Below are 23,800 nucleotides of genomic sequence, written 5' to 3' on the forward strand. Positions count from 1 at the left end.
GACATTGTCTCCCATTCAGATTGGGATTTTTGCATACCTGTAATGGGGCTGAGTGGGGGCTGAGTTAGCAGTATCCCAGAGTGAGCTGGGACCTCTATTTCTCTTCTCATGGACACTTTTCTCCTTGCCTTCTTTCTGCTGGAAAATTCTCATCAAATATGAATTCCATTACTAATCACCTCCATCGTGGCTTGTTCATTCTTTTCATGCATTAAAACCAACTTCCCCCTAACTTCTGCTATGGCAGCAGGTTAGACAGTCACAGACCTGTCTTTCCAAATTGTAAAGCACTTATTTTTTCGCTTGTGTCTTTATACATTGCAGGAATTTCTTCTGAAACAGCAAAGCTTTTGCTGACTCATAGATCTGTTCATTTGCCTTTAAAAAGTGAAGATACAGTTACCAATACCAACTAATGCTTTGCTCCGAACATCAGCATTAATTTTCCCACATGAAATAATCTGCTGTAAACAATGAAAAATGAAATATACAGTAATTGTAAAATTAAGATGATTACTTTGTTCTTAGGATGTAGAATATCGTTTTGAACTTTTGTAAGGGAAAAGGAACATGATCAAAGTATTTTAACCTTAGCTATAGAAATGCACTTTAAATAGAAAAGCTGCTTATCAAATATAGTCTGTGTTTTCAATTGAAGCTTTCCCTTATAAAGACAAAATTTGCCTGCTGACCCCAAAGTGATACTTTCCAAACCAAACGAAGAACCTACATGTTCTATTTTACTTATGTCAACAAAATGTTTCATACTCTTGCTACGTGAAGGAACTTCTAAAACGTTCGTGCCAACGCATAGTTCCACAACATTGCACAGAGGACAAATGAAACTTATGGACCTCTTTCAAGCTCTGCTCCACTGAATGTTCCACGAGACACCAAAAGCTTTCATTAAACAAGGGAGCATTCTTTCACGAAGACAAACATTATCAGAAAAGGGCATAATTCTTACCATCCCCAAAGAAGTCCATGTCTTTTTGATGATCAGGATGACCTCTTTGCTTTGGAAGCATTTTCTGAAGGTCTTGAGGCAGGAAGATCCCTTTGCAGAGGGGTCTCGTGGCTGTTCCGCACCCCTGGAGCAGACAGTAGTGGCCATCTGAAAAGTAGCCAGTTCCCAAGGTCTGTGTAAGAGACTGTGACCCTCTCTGCAAGTGGGACTGTCAATCTGCAGGGCAGAGGCTCCAACACTGGAGGAGAACAGTGTTGGAAAACTGAAAAACTGGTTACTTGTATTTTCCTTTTGAAAATTAGTCAGGTCTTCATTGTCCAAAAAGCTGTGGTGTGGTGATACTCAGGCTGATTCTGTTCTGATCTGGTAGCATCCCTGCAGAGCAGCGCACAGGGGTACCAGCTAAGACCTGGTCCTGGCAGCATCACTTTTAGGGTCTGTACCCCTTGCACTGCGCCCTGTCCCTCAGCTGGCAAGGCTGGGCTGACATCTCCCTGCTGCAGCAGTGCCCAGCCACATCAAACAGCACTGGTTGTACCCACAGTCCTGCTCAGGTCATCCCGACATCTTGAAATAAGTGTCTGGTGTCCATGCCTGATGACTGGCACATTGGGCCACTCATCGCTGTTATTCGATCTTCTCCAGTAATTCTCATCACCAGGACTTTTGTTTCCTTCCTGGGCTTCAGCTGGCACCTCCAATTAGGAGGATTTTGTGCATGAACTGTCCTGCTACTTGTCTGAACAGCTTCTAAGCTGCAATCTTGTTAATCTGAATGAATATTCAAATAAGTATATGAAAATCGTGGCTGAAATCCTTCCCTTCGTGCCGTAAGGGATGTCAGATTTTTGTATATAAATCATAAACCATGTTGCAATCACAAATTGTACTGAAAGATATTTTAGAAAATGGATTACTGAAGATAAAATGTCACTCTTTTTAGGCCTTGAGAAAAAGAAACTATCTGAAAGAAACATTTAAACAAAATTTTAACAGGCAGGTAAACTCTTACAGTTAGCAACACAGTAAAAATTTTAATTTAGTCCTATCAGAATTATTTTTTGTTTAGTAAATTGTTCCCTGAGCACTTGATGAAGCCACCCTGGTTTCCTGTCAGTTTGTACGTTACAGCTGATTACAGGCTCCAGTCAAATGTTTAGGATATCTCTCTTGCTCTTCCTCTTCTAATTTCCTAATCATGTTGTAGTCTTTACTGGTCAGGACACTTGCAATCTTTCTCTTCTAGTTCATCAACTTTTTGTTATCAAACAACAAAGCCTTAATTATTTTGTGGAGGACTATGCTGAAAATCAGGGAACATGCTGACAAACACACAGGCAGCATAATCTCCTGAACATTGTTCCCTTAGGAAGGCAGCTGAACCATCCTCCCTTAAGCCTTTGAATAAAATACTCTATATAATACATTCTATACTATATATACAGTATATATAATATTGTATACTCCTCCTGGATTGTTCATCTTCATGTTTTGAAAATGGATTGTGCCATTGCAAAACAGAAGTATTTTTTTAGACTAGTATAATTTCCAAATAATGAAGACATGCACAAGTACTTTTAATAAATGAGTAATTCTGATTGGAATGGACCCTCTGCAATCAGACTCACCCTTAAACTTATGGGTAATGTACAGTGCCAAGTTTGTATGTGATGCATATACTGGATACCTTTGTTTTTAGTTTCATAAGAAAGCATTTGTTTCCATCGAAGGCACTGGATTAGGAGGCACCCTGAAGTTAGTGCCACTGTTTTTGCATGGCTGTGCATGGTTCACTTTTAACAAGTGAGAAACTGAAATTAGACCAGTCCAGAGAAAATGGGATCCACCCAAAAATGGATGGGAGTTTCCAGTCTCCAAGGATTTTGGCATGTGCGTGGAAAGAATCATTACCATTTTGTGTACTGTGAATTCTCACCTGGCACGCTCAGCACCCTGGAGCTTGTTCCAGATTGTGCAGAAGTGAAGCACATCTCCATACCAAGTTCTAGCAAGGGACACTGAGGAGGGCCACTGGGATGATCTGTGGAAGGAGACAGCCTTGCCTTCCCCACTGCAGGGTTGCTAAAATCAGCAGATGTTCCACCTGATGCCTTCCCCACATGTGATGCTGCCACTGGCGCCAGGGAGGGGGAGCAGCATGAGGGGCAGGTCAGCTCTCACACGGCTTCTGTGACCACTGGTCTATAATTTTCACTTGGGACTGCAGAGAATTACAGCCTTGGACTTTATTTATTAGAAAATTAAATCAAAGCCAGGGCTGGATAATTGCTTACAGCAAACTGACTTCTCTATGTGGTACACCAGCCGTCAGCTACCAGTAAAATCATAAATACAGGGTGTACATGCACACAGGGTGTGCTCATGCAATCCCCTGCTCACAGTGGCTACTTTTGCTCTCACAAGGCAACTCATCTCAGAGGGAATTTTGGGGAAAATATTACTTTCAGAATCCCAGAATTTCAGGCACTAATCTCTCTGCTTTTTACCTTTTTCTTTAATCCTTGGTCACTGTTACCTGTAGGACACTGGAAAAAGAGTGGAGAGTAGCAAAAGAAGGGATTACTCAACACAACAGTAATCAGATCCTGGATCCATCAGCAAGGAGTAAACAGTGGGCACTAGTGCCATTTCAGAGGGCCTTGAGAACCTTGTCTGCCTCTGAGATTTGACTCAGGCTCTGTGTGTAGTCATTTTGGCTGAACCAGTTTCTTGCTCGATCATGTCTGGACTGTGTTTTATCTTAATCTGCTAAAGATTGTTTTATTTACAAAACTATAAGTAAATAATGAGGACGGGATTTTCAGGTAACCTCCACTTGGCTTTCGAAAAGCAGCAGCCAGACTTTCAGGTGAAAACAAAAATTCCATTTGTGATGACTGATGGGCACAAGTTGTTTAAAATCCTGAACATCAGTGATCTGAAAATTTACACTGTATGGAGCTGAACATTATAGGGGGAAAAAAGGTTGAAAGAAGTGGTCATTTATGAGAGGAATTCTAAACATTTTCTCATTCCTGAGTGATGCAGATAGTCAGTTCTATGCATTCAAAGCCACAAACAAACTCTCCAGTATCAGAGGTGCTTCCAGTTTTCAAGATTTTTCTTTGTGACAGAGGCATCCCTCTGAATAGGAGCTCAGTGTCTGATATCCTCACATGACTCCAGGAGTAGCAATCTTTATGGAAATGCCAACCAACCTGTCAGTAAAATCTTAGCAAATTCATTAATTTTTAACCATTATAATTTAAATTGTGGTTTTTCATAGCTGTGACAAGCCTGGGAATTATTAGCATGAGTGTATCCAGATTGATATTATCCTTGGACTTCAGAATACCTGATAGATAACATCACAGTTTTTTACCCAGTTATTTGATGTAGTGCAGGCTAAAAGGTTTTGGGTTTTTTGTTTATTTGTTCGTTTGTTACTGATATATTTGGTTTTGGTATTTAGTCTGATGGAGAGGCTACTTTACACCATTATGGCTTTTCTAGCCATGGTATATCTTCTTACCTGCAACAGAGTGGTTTGCAGAGATCTGTCCAACAGAGAGTGTGTGTATAACCACGCTGCAGAGGTTAGCTCTGTTAGCATGTGAACCCCAGAGGCTTTGCTGCCTTTGAAACATCAAATGCACAATGCATCAGCTACCCAGTGTGCACACACAGTTCTGTCTGAGAAATCACAGTCACAAATGGTGTCACTGCACCTAATTGGAGACAATCACCCTGATATTTCCCATCAAAGCAATGAGCATTTACCAAGGTGAGACAAAATGAAATAACAGGCTCTTATTATGCAATGCACATTGTCTTGTTTATTAGTAATAGATAGGGGTGGCCATTTAAGGCGAACCTGGTTTGCTAAATACAATCATAGCATGGAAAGGTGTGGTATCTCCTTGATGAGCTGAGGGAAAGCTGGCTAGCTCCAGTCATGGGGCTACAAGGAGGAGCCATTCCCACACACACCCTGGCGTGCCATGGCTCTCTGCCCCATGCACTGCCCTCCCTCTGCACGGGCAGCTGATGCACACTGTCCTGCTGCTCCTGCCACCAAACCACACAGCAATGCTGCAACAGCAGAGGATTGCACAGTGTTCAAGACATCTCAGAATTTAAAAGCTGATGGAAAAGTTTTACAGGGCAACTAATCATCATGGATCCATGTTTGCTTATGCTTGCTATGTATTTGCATTTTTTGAATCTGCCTTCTGGGCTTTGAAGTGGAAAGAGACACTCCTAATGTATGTGGCAATTTCAGTTCCAAATTCAACTATGTGTTGCCATACTTCTGCTCAGGGAGAAGGGAAAAGAAATCTCCATTTTCCCTCTCCTGCTTTTCACACACATCCATTTATGAGTGATTCATCCAGGGCAGAGTAAGTTTATAGACTTGTGAACTCAGAGGTCTGTTAAAGTTTCTCATGACTATTTTGAATAAATCAGATTTAAAACATGATTAAATAGATCAAATGAAATATAAACCACAGTATAGTAAAACAGAAATTCTACTTGGCTTCAGTTCTTCTTAGCAGCTGTTCTGCAGGTATTGAGCCAGTACACACCTACTCAGCTTTACAAGAAAGCTTTCCATAGATGTCAAACTTTTCCTTAAAAGCACAGAACAAAGGCAAAATGCTATTAACAAAATTATCTTTCATCTTAGTAACTACAGCATTAAAATAATTGTAAAACAGATGAATGTTTTCAGAAACGTGATTTGACTTGTGATTTCTAATTACTGTTAAGTGAAAACTCTGTAAAATTTGATTAACAATTACCGTTACTGATTTTCTACTTGGAATTAGCTTTGACTGAATTCCATTCAACTTGTAATTTTGACTGTGCTTGCCTGAGATGTAAAATCTTTTTAATAAGAAAAAATACCCATCTGAATGGTTGATCTGAATGCCAGTAACTTGTGGGTTACAGTCCTATAAAAAAGGTTTAAGACATTGCTCAACTTGGTTTTTCTTACACTTCTGTTTTTAATTGTTTTACAGACTTAGTTATTTGTAGGGCAATTATTAGAATAATTACTTTTTCAATAAAAGTATTGAGTAAGAAAGCTGAGTTTGTGCATGGCAGTTCTGTGCAGTCCAGAGGGGCTGCATGAGCATTTCACAGGTGACACAAGAGTTTTCACAGCTATAAGCAAGTAACGAGAAAGAAGGAAGTCTGTCCAGAATGGCACACAGGGCATTGTTCTGGGGCACAACCAGCACAGTGACTACAATAGCATTTCCATGGCAATATAATTCTGTGTGGCATTTTTTACTTTGCCTTGTCTGGAAGTTTGTCTCACATGTTCTGTCATGGTACCCTGTCTAGATACACAATATTGATGGAGTAATTCATACCTGTGGCATGGTTTCAGGACAAGTAGCACTGATATTAAGGGGTTTTGGGCATTGTTAATTGTAGCTGTGGAACATAAAGCAAAAAACATGTTGCCATTTTGTGCCAGCTTTTCCATGGCAGAAAGTGCTATGTAAGTGGAAAACCAAAAGACATGGAATTTTGATTTAGAAGAAATCAGCTTGAATAAGGAAGTGTTTGCTTCTGTGATTACTAGCTGGAAGTGAAGAAAACATAAAACAATGAGCTTGATAAAATGATTATAGCAGAAATGCAGTATTTTAGTACTGGATAAGAGCCAGGAAAAGTAATGACAAAAGCAGAGCCTTCTCCATTTCCAAAACAGTCAGCAAGAATTTGTTTGCGATTTCCTTCTTAGGGCACTTCCATGAGAGATGTTGACAGTAAGATTGTCATATTTTTTACCCTGTCACAACATGCAGTCCCAATGTGAAACACATGACATGTCTAGGCTGGAGAAGACACTGAATTTCCATTTCTGCAGCTGAGGATTTCTTCTGAGTTTGAAGATGCTTGCATGAGAAACAAATGCTGAGATGGAATAAGAATTACTTAGAGATTAATAAGATGGACTTCACTTTCCTGCCTGAGTCTGGGTTTTTGAGGAAAAGGTGCTACTAAAGGGTGCAATTTCCCTCTCAAGTCCAATCCCCCAAGAACTTAGATCAAGCTTCCTCGCCACTGCTGCAAAGTTATATACACAGAAAGGGGCTGGGGACAGTTTCCTCAACAGGCACAAAAGCAGAAGCAATAAAGAACCCAGAGCAAGTCTTCCCACCTTGAAAGGGAGAAATGGAGTGCTACCACATCAAATTCAAAAGTCCTACCATTATACCAAATTCCCCCAAGAATTTTACTTCACTGTGGCTTAGAGAGTAGCCAGTGTAGAAGTGTCTTCCCCTCAGTTTTGTGCACAATAAAACCTTTTTGTGTTCTTCTGCTTTCTTTTGCTATTGAAGAAACTAATGCTTTCTAGTAAAAAAAAATTACTGAGAAAACCCAAATTGCTTTTTTTTAATGGCAGAAATGTTTTTATTTATTTTTTTTAACATACTGCATCAGTGGGCATCAGGAGATGGAAGGTGAGGTTTGCCAAAAAATCCTGGAAAAACATAACAAGTTAACTAGGACCGCTGTATAGTCTCTCTTTTCTAGGCACATTGCCTGTGTCTGCTCCCTTCTTTCCTTCCAAGCACAAATTGGAAGATGTGAGCCCCTCTGCAGTGTTGAAAGCCTCATCCAAAACTGCAGCTGCAAGCGTGTGTCTCCAGGGAGTGTGGGGGCAGTCGGGGAGCTGGGTGACAGCAGGGGGCTGGGGTTGGCAAGTAAGGTTGGGCATCTGGGTGACCACCAGAAACAGCCCTGCACCTGGCCATGTGACCCCTGACACCTGGCCACACCCCCAGACACGTGATCCCCATGGAGTCACATGGCCCCGCCTACCCAGCCATGTGACCCCCCCCCTTGTGTCACATGGCCTCACCTCCACGTGATCCCTGGTGTCACATGACCCCACCTCCCCATCCACATGACCCCCATGGCATCACGTGCCCCCACCCCCTGGTGTCACGTGACCCCCACATTGTCACGTGGCCTCGTCCCGCCAGCCACGTGGCCCTGCCCCCCCTGGTTCCCTGATGTCAGCTGGGAGGAGGCATTTGGCACCCCAATGGCTGCTGGGGTTCCAGGTCGTGGCCGATGCTATCTGGGAGAAATCCTGTGCCGTTCAGAATTTCAGCAGGCAGAAGCCCACTCCTGGCTAGAGGGCCCTGGACATGACAGGCATCCCATTTCCATGGGAAACAAAACTCATCCCCCAGTTTCCTGATGTCAGTTTGGAGGAAGCAGTACAAAGCTACTCTTACAGAGGAGTTTTGGAGAGGGAGGGGCAGGAAGGAACTGTGCAATCATGTCACAGTACATGTAATTTTGTTTAGTGTGACTTGATCAAGACCATATTTACTTTTAAATAGTGCTCCGGAGGGGAAAAGTTGGGGGTGAAGAAGTGGCTGGGTAGAAGGAAGAGAGGAGAGTGGGATAGGGATTAGTGTTAAGATGCTGTTCACAACTTCCTCCTAAGCTGTAGGAGCTCCAGGATGTGATGAGGAGGAGCTGCCAATAAACATTACTCTTCCCTTTTTTTCCTTTTTATTTACTTTTTTTTTTCTGTCTGACATCTGGATTCCCTCTTTAGTCTGTGATCCAAAGACCTGGGTTGGTTCCTGGTGTTTGCCTAGAGCCTCAAAACAAAATTCAGTAAAGCCACATGCTGAGTGAATAATTGCCTAGAATGAGAATCCAAAAGCTACCTCAAACATTCATTAGGCTATAACCTATGCAGTCATTTCACTAGTGGCACATCAGCTGATATATGGTGGCTGGAATTCATGTTCCTGCTTTTGCATCATGCCAAGCAGACAAGGGATCTAACAGCTCCAAGGAATTGCAGATTTGGGGTCTAGTTTTGGTTTCTGTAACTTCCCTCAGAGCACAAAACGCGGGAGGCCAGCCAAAACAGAAACTGCATTTCTGTCCCAGCACATGGGAGAATCTCCTGACTGGGACACGAGAAGCTGCAGGGCTGAAGAATGGTAGGGTTGCAGGTGTGTGCAGCATTTGGAATCAAGTGGAGACAGGTCCTCTCCCGCATGTGGATATGACTCAATACTGAATTAGAAGCCACCAATGCCACTGATGCTGATACTGGTGTTTGCTGATGCAAGTGTTGCAGTTACAGGCTCAAGCAGGGCATTTCTGATTTTACTGACTGACATGAAATGGAACACTTTTTTCTCCAAGTGTGCCTTATTTTCCTAACACTGGTGTTGTTTGGGTAAAACATTAATTTCCATGTTTCAAATATGGAGCAGTGCTCAGAGAAATGGGGGACAGAGTCCCTGGGGGGATTTAGGGAGTTAGGAGGGCGACATCCTAGTCCCTGGTGGGAGGTGGGAGCACTGTGGTGGAGCAGGCAGTGTGCCTGTCTCCAGGGCTCTGCAACAACTACTTGTGCATTGGAGGAAGAGAGTAATTGTAGTGAAGATTGCAGTGAAATCTGGTTTTCCTGCATATAAAATTTAAACTGGAGTAACTGCTTGCAACATACCGGTTCCCTAGGTTTGATGGGGGCTGACAAGTAGCACTGTAGAGTGTTTCCACTTCACATGAAAAGCAGGCAACTTTTTCCTGATGCAGGGGAATCTTTGGTGGAAATTCTGAAGGAAACAATTTCTGCCAGGATTACCTCACAGAGTTTTACCTTACACATGTATTTCTTTTGCATGATTCATCTCATTTCCTTTCAGTATGTGAATCCACAGGAGTTTATAGCTTTATGCACTCTAACTCAGTGGATTAATCTCAATGGGCCAGCCGAGTAATGAATTTTTGCAATGCAGGCAAAAATTACATAGCAGAGTTCATGTAGTGGTGTGTGGACTTACAGCTCAGGCAGCTCACGTTCAGATACAGTGCACTGCAAAGTTAATATCATCAAGTTCTCCCTCTTTTTCTTTCCCTGCATTTACCATGCATATATGAGAGCTTTTCTCATACAGACCCCCCACAGCCCTCTACAGCATCTCTGGTGCTTTCAGTAGTCCCTGGGATGGCTCTCATAGCTAGATGTAGGGAATGGGGCCAACAGAGAAGTGCACACTTGAGTGAATAATCTCTGAGGCCTCTGCAAAGTCATCTGACACCCCCTGAGGCTGAACATTTCCTCTGCACTGGGTTTTAAAGAATGCCTGAGGCTTTGTTTCTTTAAGCAGTTGAGCTGCTCTAACAGCCTGCTGACTCTGAAAGAGGTTCTTTTATCCCCCATCCCCTTCATTTGTGGCTGGCCCTCCCTGAACTTATTTGGCTCATTACCCAAGAAGATAGCCACCTGCTTTCTTTTCCCTAATTAATGTTCCTCTGGACTAACAGGTCTGTGGCTAATGGAGCTGGAAGGTGGCGCCAGGGGTGGGGTGGGTGGTGAGGAGCAGAAAGAGGGATGTACAAATGGACTTCTTGGCAGGGAGACCCTGGGAAGCAGCTCAGGTGCTGTTTGAGGTGCAGCTTGTCTGCCTCTGAAGGAGCAGCCACTTCTCCAGCGTGGATGCAGGCTCTTGGCAGACTCCAGGGTGAGTCAGCCATGGACCTTGACTGAACAGGCAATTTAATACCACAGAGTCAAGAAGCTTTTTTCCCCCAACCTTAATCTCCTGAGCCAGCTAGCTCTGGGGTTGGAGAAGAACCAGGCCAACACAAGGGAGCATGCAAGAAAAGCAACCAGGTCAATGCTGGCTCCATGAAGCCTGAAAAAACACCTCACCTGTAGCTTCCTCCAGTCTTGGTTCTGAAGGGAAACCTACAACGGACTTTTAAAAGATGAGGCTAAAAATGGAAACCTAATTGTGGGGACTCTAATAACTGCAAATGCATTTTAAGCACTTCCCAGAACAATGACATTTGCTCCCTACACACTTCGAAGTGCCAAAGGTGGTGTCACCACATTGCTTTGCCCCTTGCCTGTCCCGCAGGTACAAATCATGGGGCTGACTGATCGAGTAAAGGCTGAAGGATGAAATTTGTGGCAGAGCATCTGTTCCCACCAAGGCTGCCCAGGAACTTTGTTGAGGGCTAGACAACAGTCTACAGCAATATAGTCTTTCTCTTGCCAGCAGATTGCTCGATATATTGGGAGCGGTGCCTTTTCAATGAAGTTTATCTCCCTGTGTGCAATTCATTATGCAATGTTCAAAGAAGAGCCTTGGATGATGCAGAAAGCTGACTTTGCTAATGAAAGTGGCTCTAATTGCAGACTAGATGTGTGGTCAAGCTGGGGAACCAGCTCTGCCTTTTTGGGCAGGGTAGGCCAGGGTGGGTATCCTGTTAGCATGGCTGGGTTGGGACCTTGGTTGGTGCAGCTTGTCACCAACTTTAGAGGAAAATAGCTTTATTTTTTTATCTCCTAATGTGACGAATACACCAGGTCGAGGTTGAAGCTGTGGTTGGATCCTGGGCTTGCTGCTATCAGTTGTGCAATGTTAACTAGGTGCAATTTTCTGAAGATATTTTTACAGGTGCAAATCCACCCTAAAGGCACATGTGTACGTGACTCTTTGCCAGCACACCATGACAGGGTGGAAGGTTAATTTCTGCAGCCAGAAACAGGAGGTCTCTAATCTATGTATCATGTTTAGAGCAGATTGATACCAGCTACTGTTTTAAATGTTGGTGATGCAACAAAAAGTTTTTTGTCTGTGTCTCATTGTAGGACTGACAAGTGTGTGTAACCCTTCATAAACTGCTCTTGTCAAGTTTCATTATTAAACATATGCAGTCAAATGTTGTGAGTCAGTATCTTTCATCTTCTTCCTCCTCCCTATCACAAATTAGAAGTCACTTAAAAAGAGTTTATTAAAAAGTAGCACTGGTTTCTTATTTCAGTTGTCTTCTGATTACACTTTGATCTACACTGCTTTTCTAAATGAACATGGTGTTTGCCTCTTGGAGACCTGAGATCTTAAATACAAGAAATAATGTATTTACAAGAAAAACAGCCAGCTAACTGGCTTCTACTGATAAATAGCCTAGCAGGTCCCAGGAACCTTCTCTAGTTACCGTCACTTCCCCACAGTGCTGTGTGTCTGGGCTCAGAGCAGTTACACATTTTCATCCCAGCAGCAGTGACAGTACAGCTTCTTGTCCCAAGTCCAAGGGAACCCAACCACCTGAGCTCTTCCCACATGTCCTCAGGTGGGAGCTGAATAGGAGGAAATCCTTGATTACAACTGAGTGGTCCTCAAGGCAGAAGTTATGCCAGGATTAAGACAGAGTTAAGGGGTTCAGGGAGGAGCTGGCATGGAAGAAACTGGTGAGACAGTATGGTAATTTTATTATTGCCTTTGCCCTCTGGGGGCCATAATTACACACACACTGGAGTTACACACAGTCTGCTGTGCCAGCGTGGTGCTGAACCTTGGGACCTGGGATGCCATATAATCCCAAAATTCTTCTAATTCAAGGGGTCTGTCCAAGCAGGGGACACCCAGAAGGCCTCTGGTCCTGCTTAGGTGTCCCCAAGGCCAGGGATGATTTCCCTGCTGGGCTCAGAGAGTGCCTGGGGGCGTACAAAGCAGGTGCTAATGCCAGGGGTGTACTTGTGTTCTTGTTTTCAGCCCACCTCTGACATATGTTCTGCATGTCTCGAGGTGCTGGTGTAGGTGCAGGTGCTGTGAGGGAACCTGCAGGCTGCAGTGCCCTGTGCTGGATGCAGCCCAGCCCTGAGCTCTGCAATGTGCAGAGGGACACGAGTGCCCCAGCAGAGGCTGCTCTGGGGCATGGAGGTGTCCCCTCCTCCTGCCTGCTGCTGCCAGAAGGGAGGCACACAGCGTGGCTGGGTGCCAGGCAGGAGCCCTGCAGTGTGTGCAGAGCTGAGCGGGGGTGACACGGCTGTGGGACAGAAACCTCTCTGTGCTGGCTGAACCTGGCTGAACCACCGCCTGTCCCCTGGGCCTGCCACAATGCGTGGCACCAGGGAGCGCAGGCAGCTCCCTGAAGAGGGGGTGGCACAGCTGTCACCCCGACAGTATGGAAGGCAAAAAGGGCCATCTCCTGGGGCCCTTTGGCTGCTGGAGCCAGGGTAGCAGGTCTGTCCTGTCCTCATTCCTGCTGAGGGCTCAAAAGAGGCCGGCAGAGCTGAGAGGGGCGATGATGATGGGGGCATCAGGTGGGGTGAGGATGGGTGTTGTGTCTGATGTGGTCTCCTCAGTCTCACTCTCCACATCCTCCAAGCTCTCGCTGACAGAGGGGATGATCTGCACCACCTTGTCCTGAAAGTGCACTTGCTTGCGAGGGACTGGCACGGCTGCTGGTTGGACAGGAGTTTCTGGGGCTGAGCTCCTGTCCTTGCTGCCCTTCAGGATGCTCTTCATATGGCCCAGCAGCGAGCGGTGCTGCTCCCTCTGGGCCCCGTGGAAGGTGTAGGTCTGCTCAGTGTCACCAATGATGGTTGGGGCTGCCTCAGTGGCTGAAGGGTCCACGTACTGACCTGCCTGGGGATGTGTCTCTTTGTGCCCTGGGCTCTTGCTCCTCTTGCTCAGCAGGAAGTAGGCCAGGGCAGTGAGCACCAGCATGGACCCTGGGGACAAGACTGTGTTGGCTGAGGGCTCTGGCAAATGGGAAGACCTTGCCAAGCAGCGCTTGTTCTGGCTAGCCCAGTGCCACTGGCCACCAGCCCACTTCCCTGCACATCCCCACCCCCATCACTTGACAGACCATGCTCCACTCCCATCTGTGCTACACCCCACCCAAGCTTCTCACCAGGGATGGTGACATGCCAGACGAGGACGGGATGCAGGAAGCAAGCCACTGAGAGCAGCGTGTACCCCAGGAATTTCTGGAAGCTCCCTGGGCGTCTAGCTCGTTTCCACCAGGCCTGTGCCAGGAATTCAGGCTTATGACTGGGGAGAGAAAGAGAGGGCCTTGTGGGATGAGGCACCAACCATATACCAAGAAGATTTGGTCCTGGATCATCTAGATGTGCAGTCCTCACTCTGGTTTGTCAGGACATGGGTGTGGTTTCAGGGAAGGTAAGCAAAGCCTGAACATCTGTTGGGAGAAGAGCATTTGCCAGAGGCCAGCATCTCATCATCTCACTAATCAAGTGCATATTATTTGGAGTAAGGTGTTGCCTCTAAGCTGTGAGGACTTTTGAGTTTATGCTAGTAGACAGCAGCAGTGCTCAGCCTCTGAAAAGGGTATAAAGATTGTCTATGTTTTAACAAACTTCTGCGCTGTCTCTGGAGGGAGCTGAAGCTCGCCCTGGGGATCTGGTTCTTCCTTCAACTCTGGTACCTTGTGCCTACACACTGTGTTAAGCAGATGCTGAAGATCAGGGTTTGTTGTGCTGATGCTCAGGAAATTAGGGCACAAACCTGGGTTAAAACACAGCTTTAAATGGCTGTGCACATGGACCCATTTATCTCCCCCCTGAGTGCACTTGCCTTGGCATTAGGGGCAGGACCTTTGGTCTGGCACTTGCAGCTCCCCCAGATCTGGTGTTGCCTGTAAGGGGTAAGGTCCCTTTGGGATGTCCTACCATGGCTGGAGAGTAGTGGGCAGGGTCTACTCACGTGAAGCACATCTCCAGGAACAAACTGATAAAGAAGAAGCCTTCACAGACAGCAACTGCAGCCCCTGAAAAACTGAAAGGTGGAGCTGTCAGGGGAGCAGGGCTGTGTTTGAGTATGTTCTCCAGGTGGGCAGAAAGGGCACAGGGGGCCAGAATTTATTATCCAGGTCTCCACACAGTCTGTGTGCTGGGATCTGAACACCCTCTGCTTATCTGGTTTGTGAAGGAAAATTCATAGCCCTTCTGCTCCTGGGGAGTCAACTTGCAACCAGCGTCACCCCTGGCCTGCCTGAGTCTGCAGTAACATCTCTTTTTCTAACAGAAATAGCTTATTTTTGTGAAGCCTCAATATGGGGATCTGGAATACCCAAAGCCTTGGACACTGTTTAGTCTGGTGCTACATATGATGGAGGGGTTGACCTTGTCACTCCTGCCAGCTCTGATTTCAAGGGCAAAAATACTCACAGCAGATAGAAAGCCAGGCTTTTGAACTGTCCTTGCTGCAGAGTTTCTACGCCCACACCGATCAGCACTAGAAAGAGAAGGCAGGAAAGGTGCTGACTGCAGAGTTCATTCCCAGTTCTCTTGGGTTAGTTCCCAGCTCCCAGGATAGATGTCCCCATTTCCCCAGGGGTTAGCACGGCAGCTTCTCCCATGCAGGGCAGCATGTTAGGACTGCCAGCACCAGTGACTCATGCTGACACACCAGCCCAGAAGAGTCAGAGCAGAGTGCTGCCCTTGACATACAGCCCTGAAACCCATCCCAGCTGCAACCCTGTTATGGCAGCCTTGCCACTGCGTGGGCTGGGGAAAGGTGCTCTGGGAATGCCAGCTGGGGGAGGTGAGCAGAAGTGTCCTGTGACTGTTCCACCCTCTGCCATACTGCCACCTCTCAGCTGCCACAGGGCCCACTGCCCACTGTCCCTTCCTTCTCTGCCCAGGTCCCCCCAGTACCTGCCAGCCCATTCTCTTGCCCTCCCTGCTGGCCCAGGGCTGCTGCACCCAACACATGGCTGCAGAGCAGAGGAACTGTGCCAGCTGCCTTCGTAAAGGGATGTAGCCATAGCATCAGGATCCTTTGCTAGCCAAACAGAAAAACATAATGGGAGCAGGGAGATTAAAAACAGGGAATGAACATTCTCTCAGTGCCTCTGCCAGTACAGAACACCAGGGAGTCAGTTTTAGGGGGATTAAGAGTATTAGCAAGGCTAAAATCTTTGATGGATTGGTCAATAGCTTAGGGGACAGAAAATTTCCTTCAACATCCTTCAATTCCCCTCAAGATTATTTCTAAAATGGAGTAGAAATGTAATGCCTCACACCAGCTGCAGCATGTTGGTCAGTACAGTGTGGAGCTGAATGAAGTCCAGGTTTCACAGCCAGAGCATTGCCTTGGGCAATCTCCTACCTGCACCTGATCTCTCCACCTCTCACTGAGCATCCCCACCCATCCACTGGCACTCAGGATGTTCACCACTGGTCCTGTTCCATGCACACTGGCCAAGGTTTGAGGTGCAGGTTGGATCCATTTATCTGAGCTGTGCTTTGCCCCATCTGGAGAAGGTACCAGGCTCCCAAACAAGGACACAGGTCGGTGTCCATCAAGACTGAAATGTAGGTCAATGCCAAGGATCAGCTTTCCCATCTGGACTGAAAGAAATCCCTCTGTGTTTTCCCTGTGTCTCCTGCAGCTGCTAGCCCCTGTCAGCCAAGGAAACACATGGGCCCCATGTGCTACCCTTCTACACTGCCTTTCAGCCCTGCACAGCAAAGCACAGGGAAATCAGTCTCCTCAGAGGGCTGTGAAGCTGCAGGAGCTGTGTAATCCTACATGCAAAGTACTGTCTTTTACTATCTTGTGACTGAGGACCATTCTTTATAATCTTCCCTACAAATGTGGAGTTCATTCATTCTCATTCATTCATTTATTCATTCATTCATTCATTCGTTCTCTGTTGATGAATTCAGAATTCTACAGCTTGGCTGTCAGCTCAAGCCTCTGCTCTGGATGGGGAGATTTCCTCCTTTTACACAGCTCCTGCTTTATCCACAAAGCTGTTTGGATGAAGAATCTGCAAGAAGGAAAGAGCTGTTTCGAGGTGTTTGTTTGGACTAGTCACTGCCTTGATTTGGATCTTGTCCAAACCATGTGGCTAAAGGCACATGATTAGGAATTAAATGGTTGAAAACATGAGAATTAGAGAAATAAGTAGGAACTCTTTCCTAGATGCAGAAATCACAAGGCCTAGAATCACTGAACTAGAGATGCTGCAAACCCTGCAGCAAATCACAGGGCTGTTTGACGACTCTGCTAACTTGCCATAAGACAAATTAGCCATTTTCTGATACAAAGGAAACCCTGTAGCCACACCGTTGCAGAGAACCACTACACTCCAAGATCCTGGGGGAAGGGGAGGTTTATATTATGTGGGTAACTTGTATTTACTAGCAGCACAAGGAGCTGGCCAGGCCTTCTCAGAATCAATTAGTGAGGCTGATGCACTCTCCATTTCATAGGTTTTTCTCAAACAAAACCCATGGGAATTTCTTCTGCATGGTTTCCATTTCATTCAAAAGCCTCACACACCTCATCAGGCACTAAACACTGCATCAAGCTGATGTCTTACTCCATTGAAACACACAGAGGAATAAAACACAGGCACATCCCATTCTTCATGGCCCTTTTGGGAAAGTCAGATGATCCTGGGAATGCATCAGAGCTACGGAAAGCACAGTGAGTTGCAGTGCAGCTCTCTATGCTCTGTGATGCTAAGCAGACAGATAATTTCAGTGCTCATTTAAAGAAAAATTAAAGAAAGATGTGCACATGCTGCAGAATGATGAAAAGAAAACATGCTGCGGGAGAGAGCGATGATTTTCCACTAACACATTTCTGCATTGTAAACTACTTTCAATTTTGTTGTTTTAGCTTTAGTTTTCTCATGGCAACAAACTCCCATTTTCTCCCAGGAAGGTCTCTACGAGTTTCCTTGGAGTTTTAAGTGAGAATATGACCAGTGTGAGGCTCATCGAGGCCCAAAGGGATGGGAATGAAGAAATGAAGAGATCTGCATTTTCTGATAAAAGCTGTGTCCCATCTCACACTGTTGCAGTATCATCATGACATGGACTTATCTATTGGAAGTTTGTGCAAACTCAGGGACTCAGATCTCTGCCTGTTATCAGTATCAGTACTTTAAAGCACATTCCAGAGCCTCCATCACCCCAGCTGTGTCCTTGGGAACCTGTGCACACTTCAGCTGACCTGTGTGCTTTCTACTTTGTCCCTGGTTTGAGCAAAGTGTCTCTTCATGAGTGTCTGCAGCTGATAAAGGAAATACAAAGGTAGGAGGGCCTGCTGTGACTTACTCTTCAGTGTCTGACTGAAATTCCTGGGGCTCTGAAACAGGAACCACAGGTACCACCTCAGGTCACCTCTCACCAGGAACCTCTGGGTCACCCCTCCAGCCTTTAGACAAATTAGACCCTTTGATTTCTGCTTTACTCATGGGGAAGCTGAGGCGGAGAGTGTTGCCTGTCCTGTCCCATAACAACTAGTCAGCAGCAGTGCCAGAGTCAACTCCTGAGCCCTCTTCTTTAGCTGATTCCCCAAGTCCCGTCTGGGGATGTTCCATGTGAGATGGTGTTCCATCTTCGTGAGTGAGACACTGTATCTGACACCTGGCTCAAAACAGCTGCCTTTCATCTGAGACCAAGCACTCAGGTGTGTCACCAAACCCAGACCACCGTGGCCCAAAGCAGTCCCTGGCAGTGGGTGAGAGGATCGACTCACCAGGTGGGTGAATTTATGGAGTTTGTACTGCAGCTATAACCTGGACTGCTCTGAGCTGCTCCCTGACAGGCTGCTAGAGAGGCAGAGCAGTACTTTTATAGCAACTATGCCATGATGGCTGGGACAGAACCTCTCCACCCTGCCTGCCACAGGACATCTCACTGTGCACACTACAAGGAGTTCCTCCTTCATCTTCACATCCCACAGCACAGCCCAGCAGTTTTTCATAGCCATGAGTATTTTGCTTTTCAGTCTCATTCACATCTTTGCTTATGCCTATGTCTGCTTTAGAATAATACAGTTTTTTTGGTTGTTTTTTTTTTTTTTTTATGTGTGTGTGTGCACTTTACCTTGCCCTCTGAATGTTGTCTCTTCCTTTCTGATGTCTCACTGTGCCTCCCATAGCGTTTGGAAGGAGCCTGGCCAGGCACCCAGCACTCTCCCACCCTGGGTCCCAAAGCAAAAGTGAGCAAGTTTCCTTGTCCCCCTCTTAGGATGCGGCTGTGGCTGCAGCTGGCCAAAGGCAGGGAGGCAGCCTGGAGGTCTCAGCACCCACTCTGTGCCCTTTAGTCCCAAAGACAAAGAGGATTTGCTCTTACCTGCTGCGGTGGAGATGCCCAGCAATCGGCAGGTGTACTCCAGGACACTCCAAAATGCCTTGTGCTGCATGGCGAACAGATGAAGGCTGCGCTACAGCCAGGCACAAACTCCTCTTCAGAGCCCCCAGCTCAGGCGTAGCCCAGCAGCTCCAGAAGCAGGCAGAGCCTCTGGTGTCCTGGACTGAGTGACCTTCCTGGAGGAAAGGGCAGTGCGTGCAGGACCGGCCACCTCCACAGGGCCTCCCAGGGGAGGGTGGCCGGGCAGTGAAGCTGCCACCCCAGGGAACCGGTCAGCGCTGCTCCCGCTGCTCTGAGGGGGCTGTGGACACCCAGCCTTCTCCTGCTGGCTGCTGCCTCCTTCTCAGCCCGGGGTGATTAATGATTGCTAAGGCAGGGGTGCGGCTTTGGGAGCGTTTGTACCCCAAGTGCATGGGTGCACGGCCTTCCCTGCTCCTGAGGTGCAGGCTCTGGAAGCCCAAGCTGATTAAACGAATGTGAAGTCATTAGTGCTGTGCAGCTCCCGGCAGGTTAACCATTTGTGAGGATGACGATGTTCGCTCTGGGCAAGAGAGCAGCAGGGCTCTGGCAAGTCACAGGGGGCACCCCAGGCCCACTGCCTGCTGCAGCTGAGCCCCCCGCCATGGTGCTGCTCGCCAGCCACCTCCAACCAGTGTGGCTTGGGAAGTGTCTGTGCCGGTGTGCAGCCACAGGAGCAAGATCAGACGTGTTCAGAGAGGTCCCACAGACCTGGGACAGCCATAGCAAGGGAGGTCTGATTTTCTTTTTTTGAGAACCCCAGTGAAATGCGGTTTTGTTTTGCAGCTACCAGAGTCATTTGAACAGCACCAGGTTCTCACAACCATCACAACATATGGAATGAGCTGCACAGGTACTGTGACCATGTTGCCTTGGATTTGGTAGACAGCCTTGGCTTGTCCCTGCAGGACACACTGCCTCAAGGGAAGAGCAGCCCTACATATGTCTGAAGGACACAACAAGAAAGCACTGGCTGTTCTGGACCCCAGCCCCACATTCCTATGTTGAGCTCCATACCCTGTGCTTGCTGGAGGTCACCGTCGATCCCCACCTGCTGCCACTCAGGGAAGAGGTAATGTGGGCAGCAGCATGGCAGTCCTGGCATGGCAGTCCTGGCATGGCAGTCCCAGCAGAAGGATCCTGTGAGCACAGTCCCAGTGGGCAGCACAGATGTGTGGTGCCTGCAGGGCTGTAGGGTCACAGATCAGTGAGCTCACCGTGTGCTGCAGCGGCATCTGGAGAGTCACTGCAGCCCCTGCCCTTCCTGTGCTGGATGGGAAGCTGCTGTGGGCAAGGGACTGGCTGAATCATGCTCAACTCACACACAGACAGCCCTGCAGGGAGGGAGCAACCAGCTGAACCTGTCCCCCTGTGATCCCTTCTCACCTGTCTGACATCCCAAAGCTGAGCCTGGCCAGTATGTGTTGTACTGACTTGTCCTGGGAGTAGAGATGACTTGTGCCAAGGACACAGTGACAGCTGCCCTTCTGTGGGTTCTTGGTCTGTATTTCAAACTGGTATTTTCCCAGGGCAGCCAAATGCCTGAGCTTATGAAATGGGTCCATGATTGCTTTAAATAACTGCTGATACTGATTTTTTGAACATTCACAAGGTTGTAAATGGCGGAGGTTTTGCAGCAGGACATCCTGACAAGGTTTGGGCACAGTGCACATTTTCCATGTGAAAAATGGAAAGGCCTGCAGGAGAAGGGTTTCCAGAGCATCATGAGGGGCAATGCTGAATGTGCAAACCCAACTCGTGTCTCTGCTTTGTGGCACTGTCACACTTTGGGTGTTCCCATTTCCTCTTGTCCTCCTGCACCACCTCAGGTGTTTGATGGAACTACCTGTTTTTCCACAACTGGTGTCACCTGGTGAGCCTTCCTTTTCAAGAGAGTGGAAATCAGAGGTAGCCAACAGGGAAGGTCACATGAAGGCTGAGGGAAAGCCCAGCTGGGGTACCTGCTGCCCTGCCTACGGCTGGGCATTGGCTGGGTGATCCCCATGACCTCTAATGGTGCTTTGCTGCAGGCTCCAGGAGCACCCTCTGCCTCCAGTAATCACCAAAATGGCTTAAAGGCCCTGGAGTTTACAGAATACAGATTCACAGAATATTCTGAGTTGGAAGGCATCCACAAGGGTCATTGAGTGCAACTCTTAAGTAAATGGCCCATATGTGGATTGAGCCACAATCTTGGTGTTACTAGCACCATGCTCATCTCAGGGATTCCCAGGCTATACAGGTTGTACAAGTTCTTTCAGGCTGTGCAGTCTGGATGTTTTTTTCTTTGCTGTCATGTTTGGTTTTTAACATTGAATTGAAGGTGTCTCTTTACAAATATGAAAAGTGGAAAAGTAGTTTAAAAGCAAATAGAGGAAAGGAAGACATAAGAGTCTTTCAGAATCACTCTGAGCCATGAGCTTAGGCTTGAAGACATGCAGAAAACAGTGCAGCCCTGAGCTTATGACCACCCATCCTTCAGCAGCACCCAACACTGCTCAAGGCAGCAAGCTGCTGCCTCTTCCCAAGATGGGGGTCCCCTTAGCCAACATGGGCAGTGCAGCACGCTGGGCTCTTAGTCTGGCACTCTTATTAAACTTCACTGAGGTCTCACCCAGAAAGTAAATAACTTTGTCTAAGTGCCCTTGACAGCAATGTTTCCTTTCTGGAAAGCAACATGCCTCAGGGTTTTAAATAAATGTAAATGTATGGGTGCCAGTGGTGGTGGTCATGGAGGAACAGAATTTATTTGGAAAAGGCAGATTAATACATTAACAATTTAAACCTTCCATCTCCTCCCCGTGTTCCTTTGGCTGCCCAGCCTCCATCCTCTGAGTGGGCTTATATTAACCTTCCTGAGGGTCCTTGTCCCCCATGTGGGGAGACCCTTAGCCAGGGGCAGCACAAGGCCTTCAGTCGCTCTTCCTGGGTGCGCTGGGTGTGTCTCTCACTCCCGTGTCCAGCAGGGTAGCATGGAGTGAACTGGTATCCTCAGACTTCTTTTGTATCAGCACACATTTAGCAGCTTCTTCCTTCCATTTAGGATTTTTTTGGCTAGTGCTCCTACAAAGCAACCTCACATGAGCTTGATTTTTCTTGGTAGAAGGGTCCCTTCTCCTTCTGCCTCTATTCATGTGGGGAGATGATACCCTTAATGAAGGCATGTTTTAGTGAGGTTTTAGGAATGAGTTTATGCAGTCAGAAGAGAACTGACAACTTCTGAGCTTAGAGGGGTTTAATAGCCTGTAACCAATATTGCAAAACCTATGTACCAGCACAGGCTGTTCTGTGACACGTAACAGCAGTGGTCCCCACAGCACATTAAACCACTGCTCTTGCACAGAGGGTTGCCATTTGCATTTTGGCTACCAGCCAGGATTCACATTTCCAGTCTGCTTTCCATGATGCATGGGTTGATTTGAGAGGATATTATCTCAGGGTTATGGTTTCATGGTTGTGTTAATCTCTGTCTTCATCTCTCCCTACTCACACTTTGCTCATCAGTTTTGCTGTGGCACGACCACCGTGGCCATTCTTCTGTGATCAAGGCCACAGGGCAGCATCTGGATTGGCTGCCCCAGTAAGGATGTAGGGGAGCAGCACACTCACCTCATGTTTGTCTCTGCAAAATGGTGATGCTGCAAGAGTGCTGCAGATAGTGGATATCCTATCCCAGGGCATGCTCTACAAACCATGCTCTGGAAGAAACCTGTGGGAACATGCTTAACCTAGCTTGCCCAAAGTATAAAAACAGTTCCTAAACTGCCTTGGACAATGTTCTGGGAATCTGTTTCTGATATTTCACCTCCTCTTCTCAGCCCTTAGCTGTAACCACCATGTCAGGTAGCCTTGCTCAGCAGCCTTGGTCCCCTGTGAGCAGCAGCAGCTGAGTTGCTCCCAGCAGAGTGCCCAGCTAAGACAGACTGACACCAGTGCTCTCCCTTGTCCACCAGAGGAGAGGGAGCCAGCAAGCAGCTGCCCAGAGCCTTTGCAGTGGTGCAGGTGCTGCCTCCCTGTGCCGTCCTTCCACCAGGTCACCGGCCATGGAGAGGAAAGGGACTGTCACAGCACCAGGCTGGTGGCAGATGGACCCAGTCGGTCGGAAGCACCAATGAACTGCAGCTGTGGGTTCACTGGGTACGAATATCTCCTTGCAGTCAGCAAGAGTTTCACTCTGCCTTGTATCCCCAGAGGTCCACTGCTTTCCAAACCAGCCTGAATGTACTGACAGCATCCTGAGGTGAGCTTGGCAAACCTCCCTCCGCTCCTGAGCCAGGGAAAAAACACTGCAGAGGGCTGCCTAAAGTCACATAACCAGCAGAACTAAAGAGAAAATTTGGTGTGCCGCATCTTCCTTTGCTCTAACAGGAAACTGTGCCCTCTGCAGTCTCCAAAGCCGGGGCAGCACTGCAATCCGTGCTGGGGATGCCCGGCAGGGGACAGCAGGAGCCCACCACTGCACAGGCTGCTCCCTGTGCACGGCAGGCTGCAGCCAGCCCCTGCAAGGGGGGCATGGAAGGGCATCGTTAACTTCTACTGTTTGAACAAGAAAAGCATGATAGCCACAACGTGGATCTGGAGGGGACTGGGGAGAGCCCAGAGCTGCAGTGAACACAAATCAACAGCTGGCCTGTTTTGCTTTATGCTCTGCGATCAGAGGGACCAACATGCTGCTAACACTCGTCTGCTCCTCTGGGAATTTCACACCCCAGCAGAAATGCCAAGGCTCAGCAGCGCAGTGGCCTGATTATCCCACATCAGAGCAGCCAGCCCCAGAAGGTTTTGGTGCACAGCTCCTGTGCTGCAGGCTGAACCAGCAGAGAGGGTGAGCTGGAGGGGCTGCTGAAGAGCCATTGTATTCACAGCCCCTCCTGGGGACCCTCTCA

At 47.3% G+C, this 23,800-nt stretch overlaps 1 protein-coding gene across 1 annotated transcript; it reads right to left on the reverse strand.

Moving 5' to 3' along the window:
- Window positions 1–11,976: 11,976 nt before the first annotated feature.
- On the reverse strand, window positions 11,977–19,320 carry TMEM72 (transmembrane protein 72). Its single transcript, XM_033066420.1, has 5 exons — window positions 18,879–19,320; window positions 14,952–15,018; window positions 14,488–14,559; window positions 13,676–13,815; window positions 11,977–13,493 (listed from the first exon to the last, which is right to left on the reverse strand). The coding sequence occupies exons 1-5, from the start codon at window positions 18,946–18,948 to the stop codon at window positions 13,033–13,035; spliced, it is 810 nt and encodes a 269-aa protein (XP_032922311.1). The 5' UTR covers window positions 18,949–19,320; the 3' UTR covers window positions 11,977–13,032.
- Window positions 19,321–23,800: the final 4,480 nt, after the last annotated feature.

This window comes from Catharus ustulatus, chromosome 8, assembly GCF_009819885.2.
Source record: "Catharus ustulatus isolate bCatUst1 chromosome 8, bCatUst1.pri.v2, whole genome shotgun sequence".
NCBI lineage: Eukaryota > Metazoa > Chordata > Aves > Passeriformes > Turdidae > Catharus > Catharus ustulatus.

Bases quoted from the DNA above. Each gene is read 5' to 3' on its own strand.
- TMEM72 (XM_033066420.1), bottom strand. From the start codon at position 18,948: ATGCAGCACAAGGCATTTTGGAGTGTCCTGGAGTACACCTGCCGATTG. The intron at 14,560-14,951 runs GTGAGTATTTTT...TCCACCTTTCAG, and splicing joins AGCCTGGCTTTCTATCTGCT to TTTTTCAGGGGCTGCAGTTG. The intron at 13,816-14,487 runs GTGAGTAGACCC...TTCTCTCCCCAG, and splicing joins TTCCTGGAGATGTGCTTCAC to TCATAAGCCTGAATTCCTGG.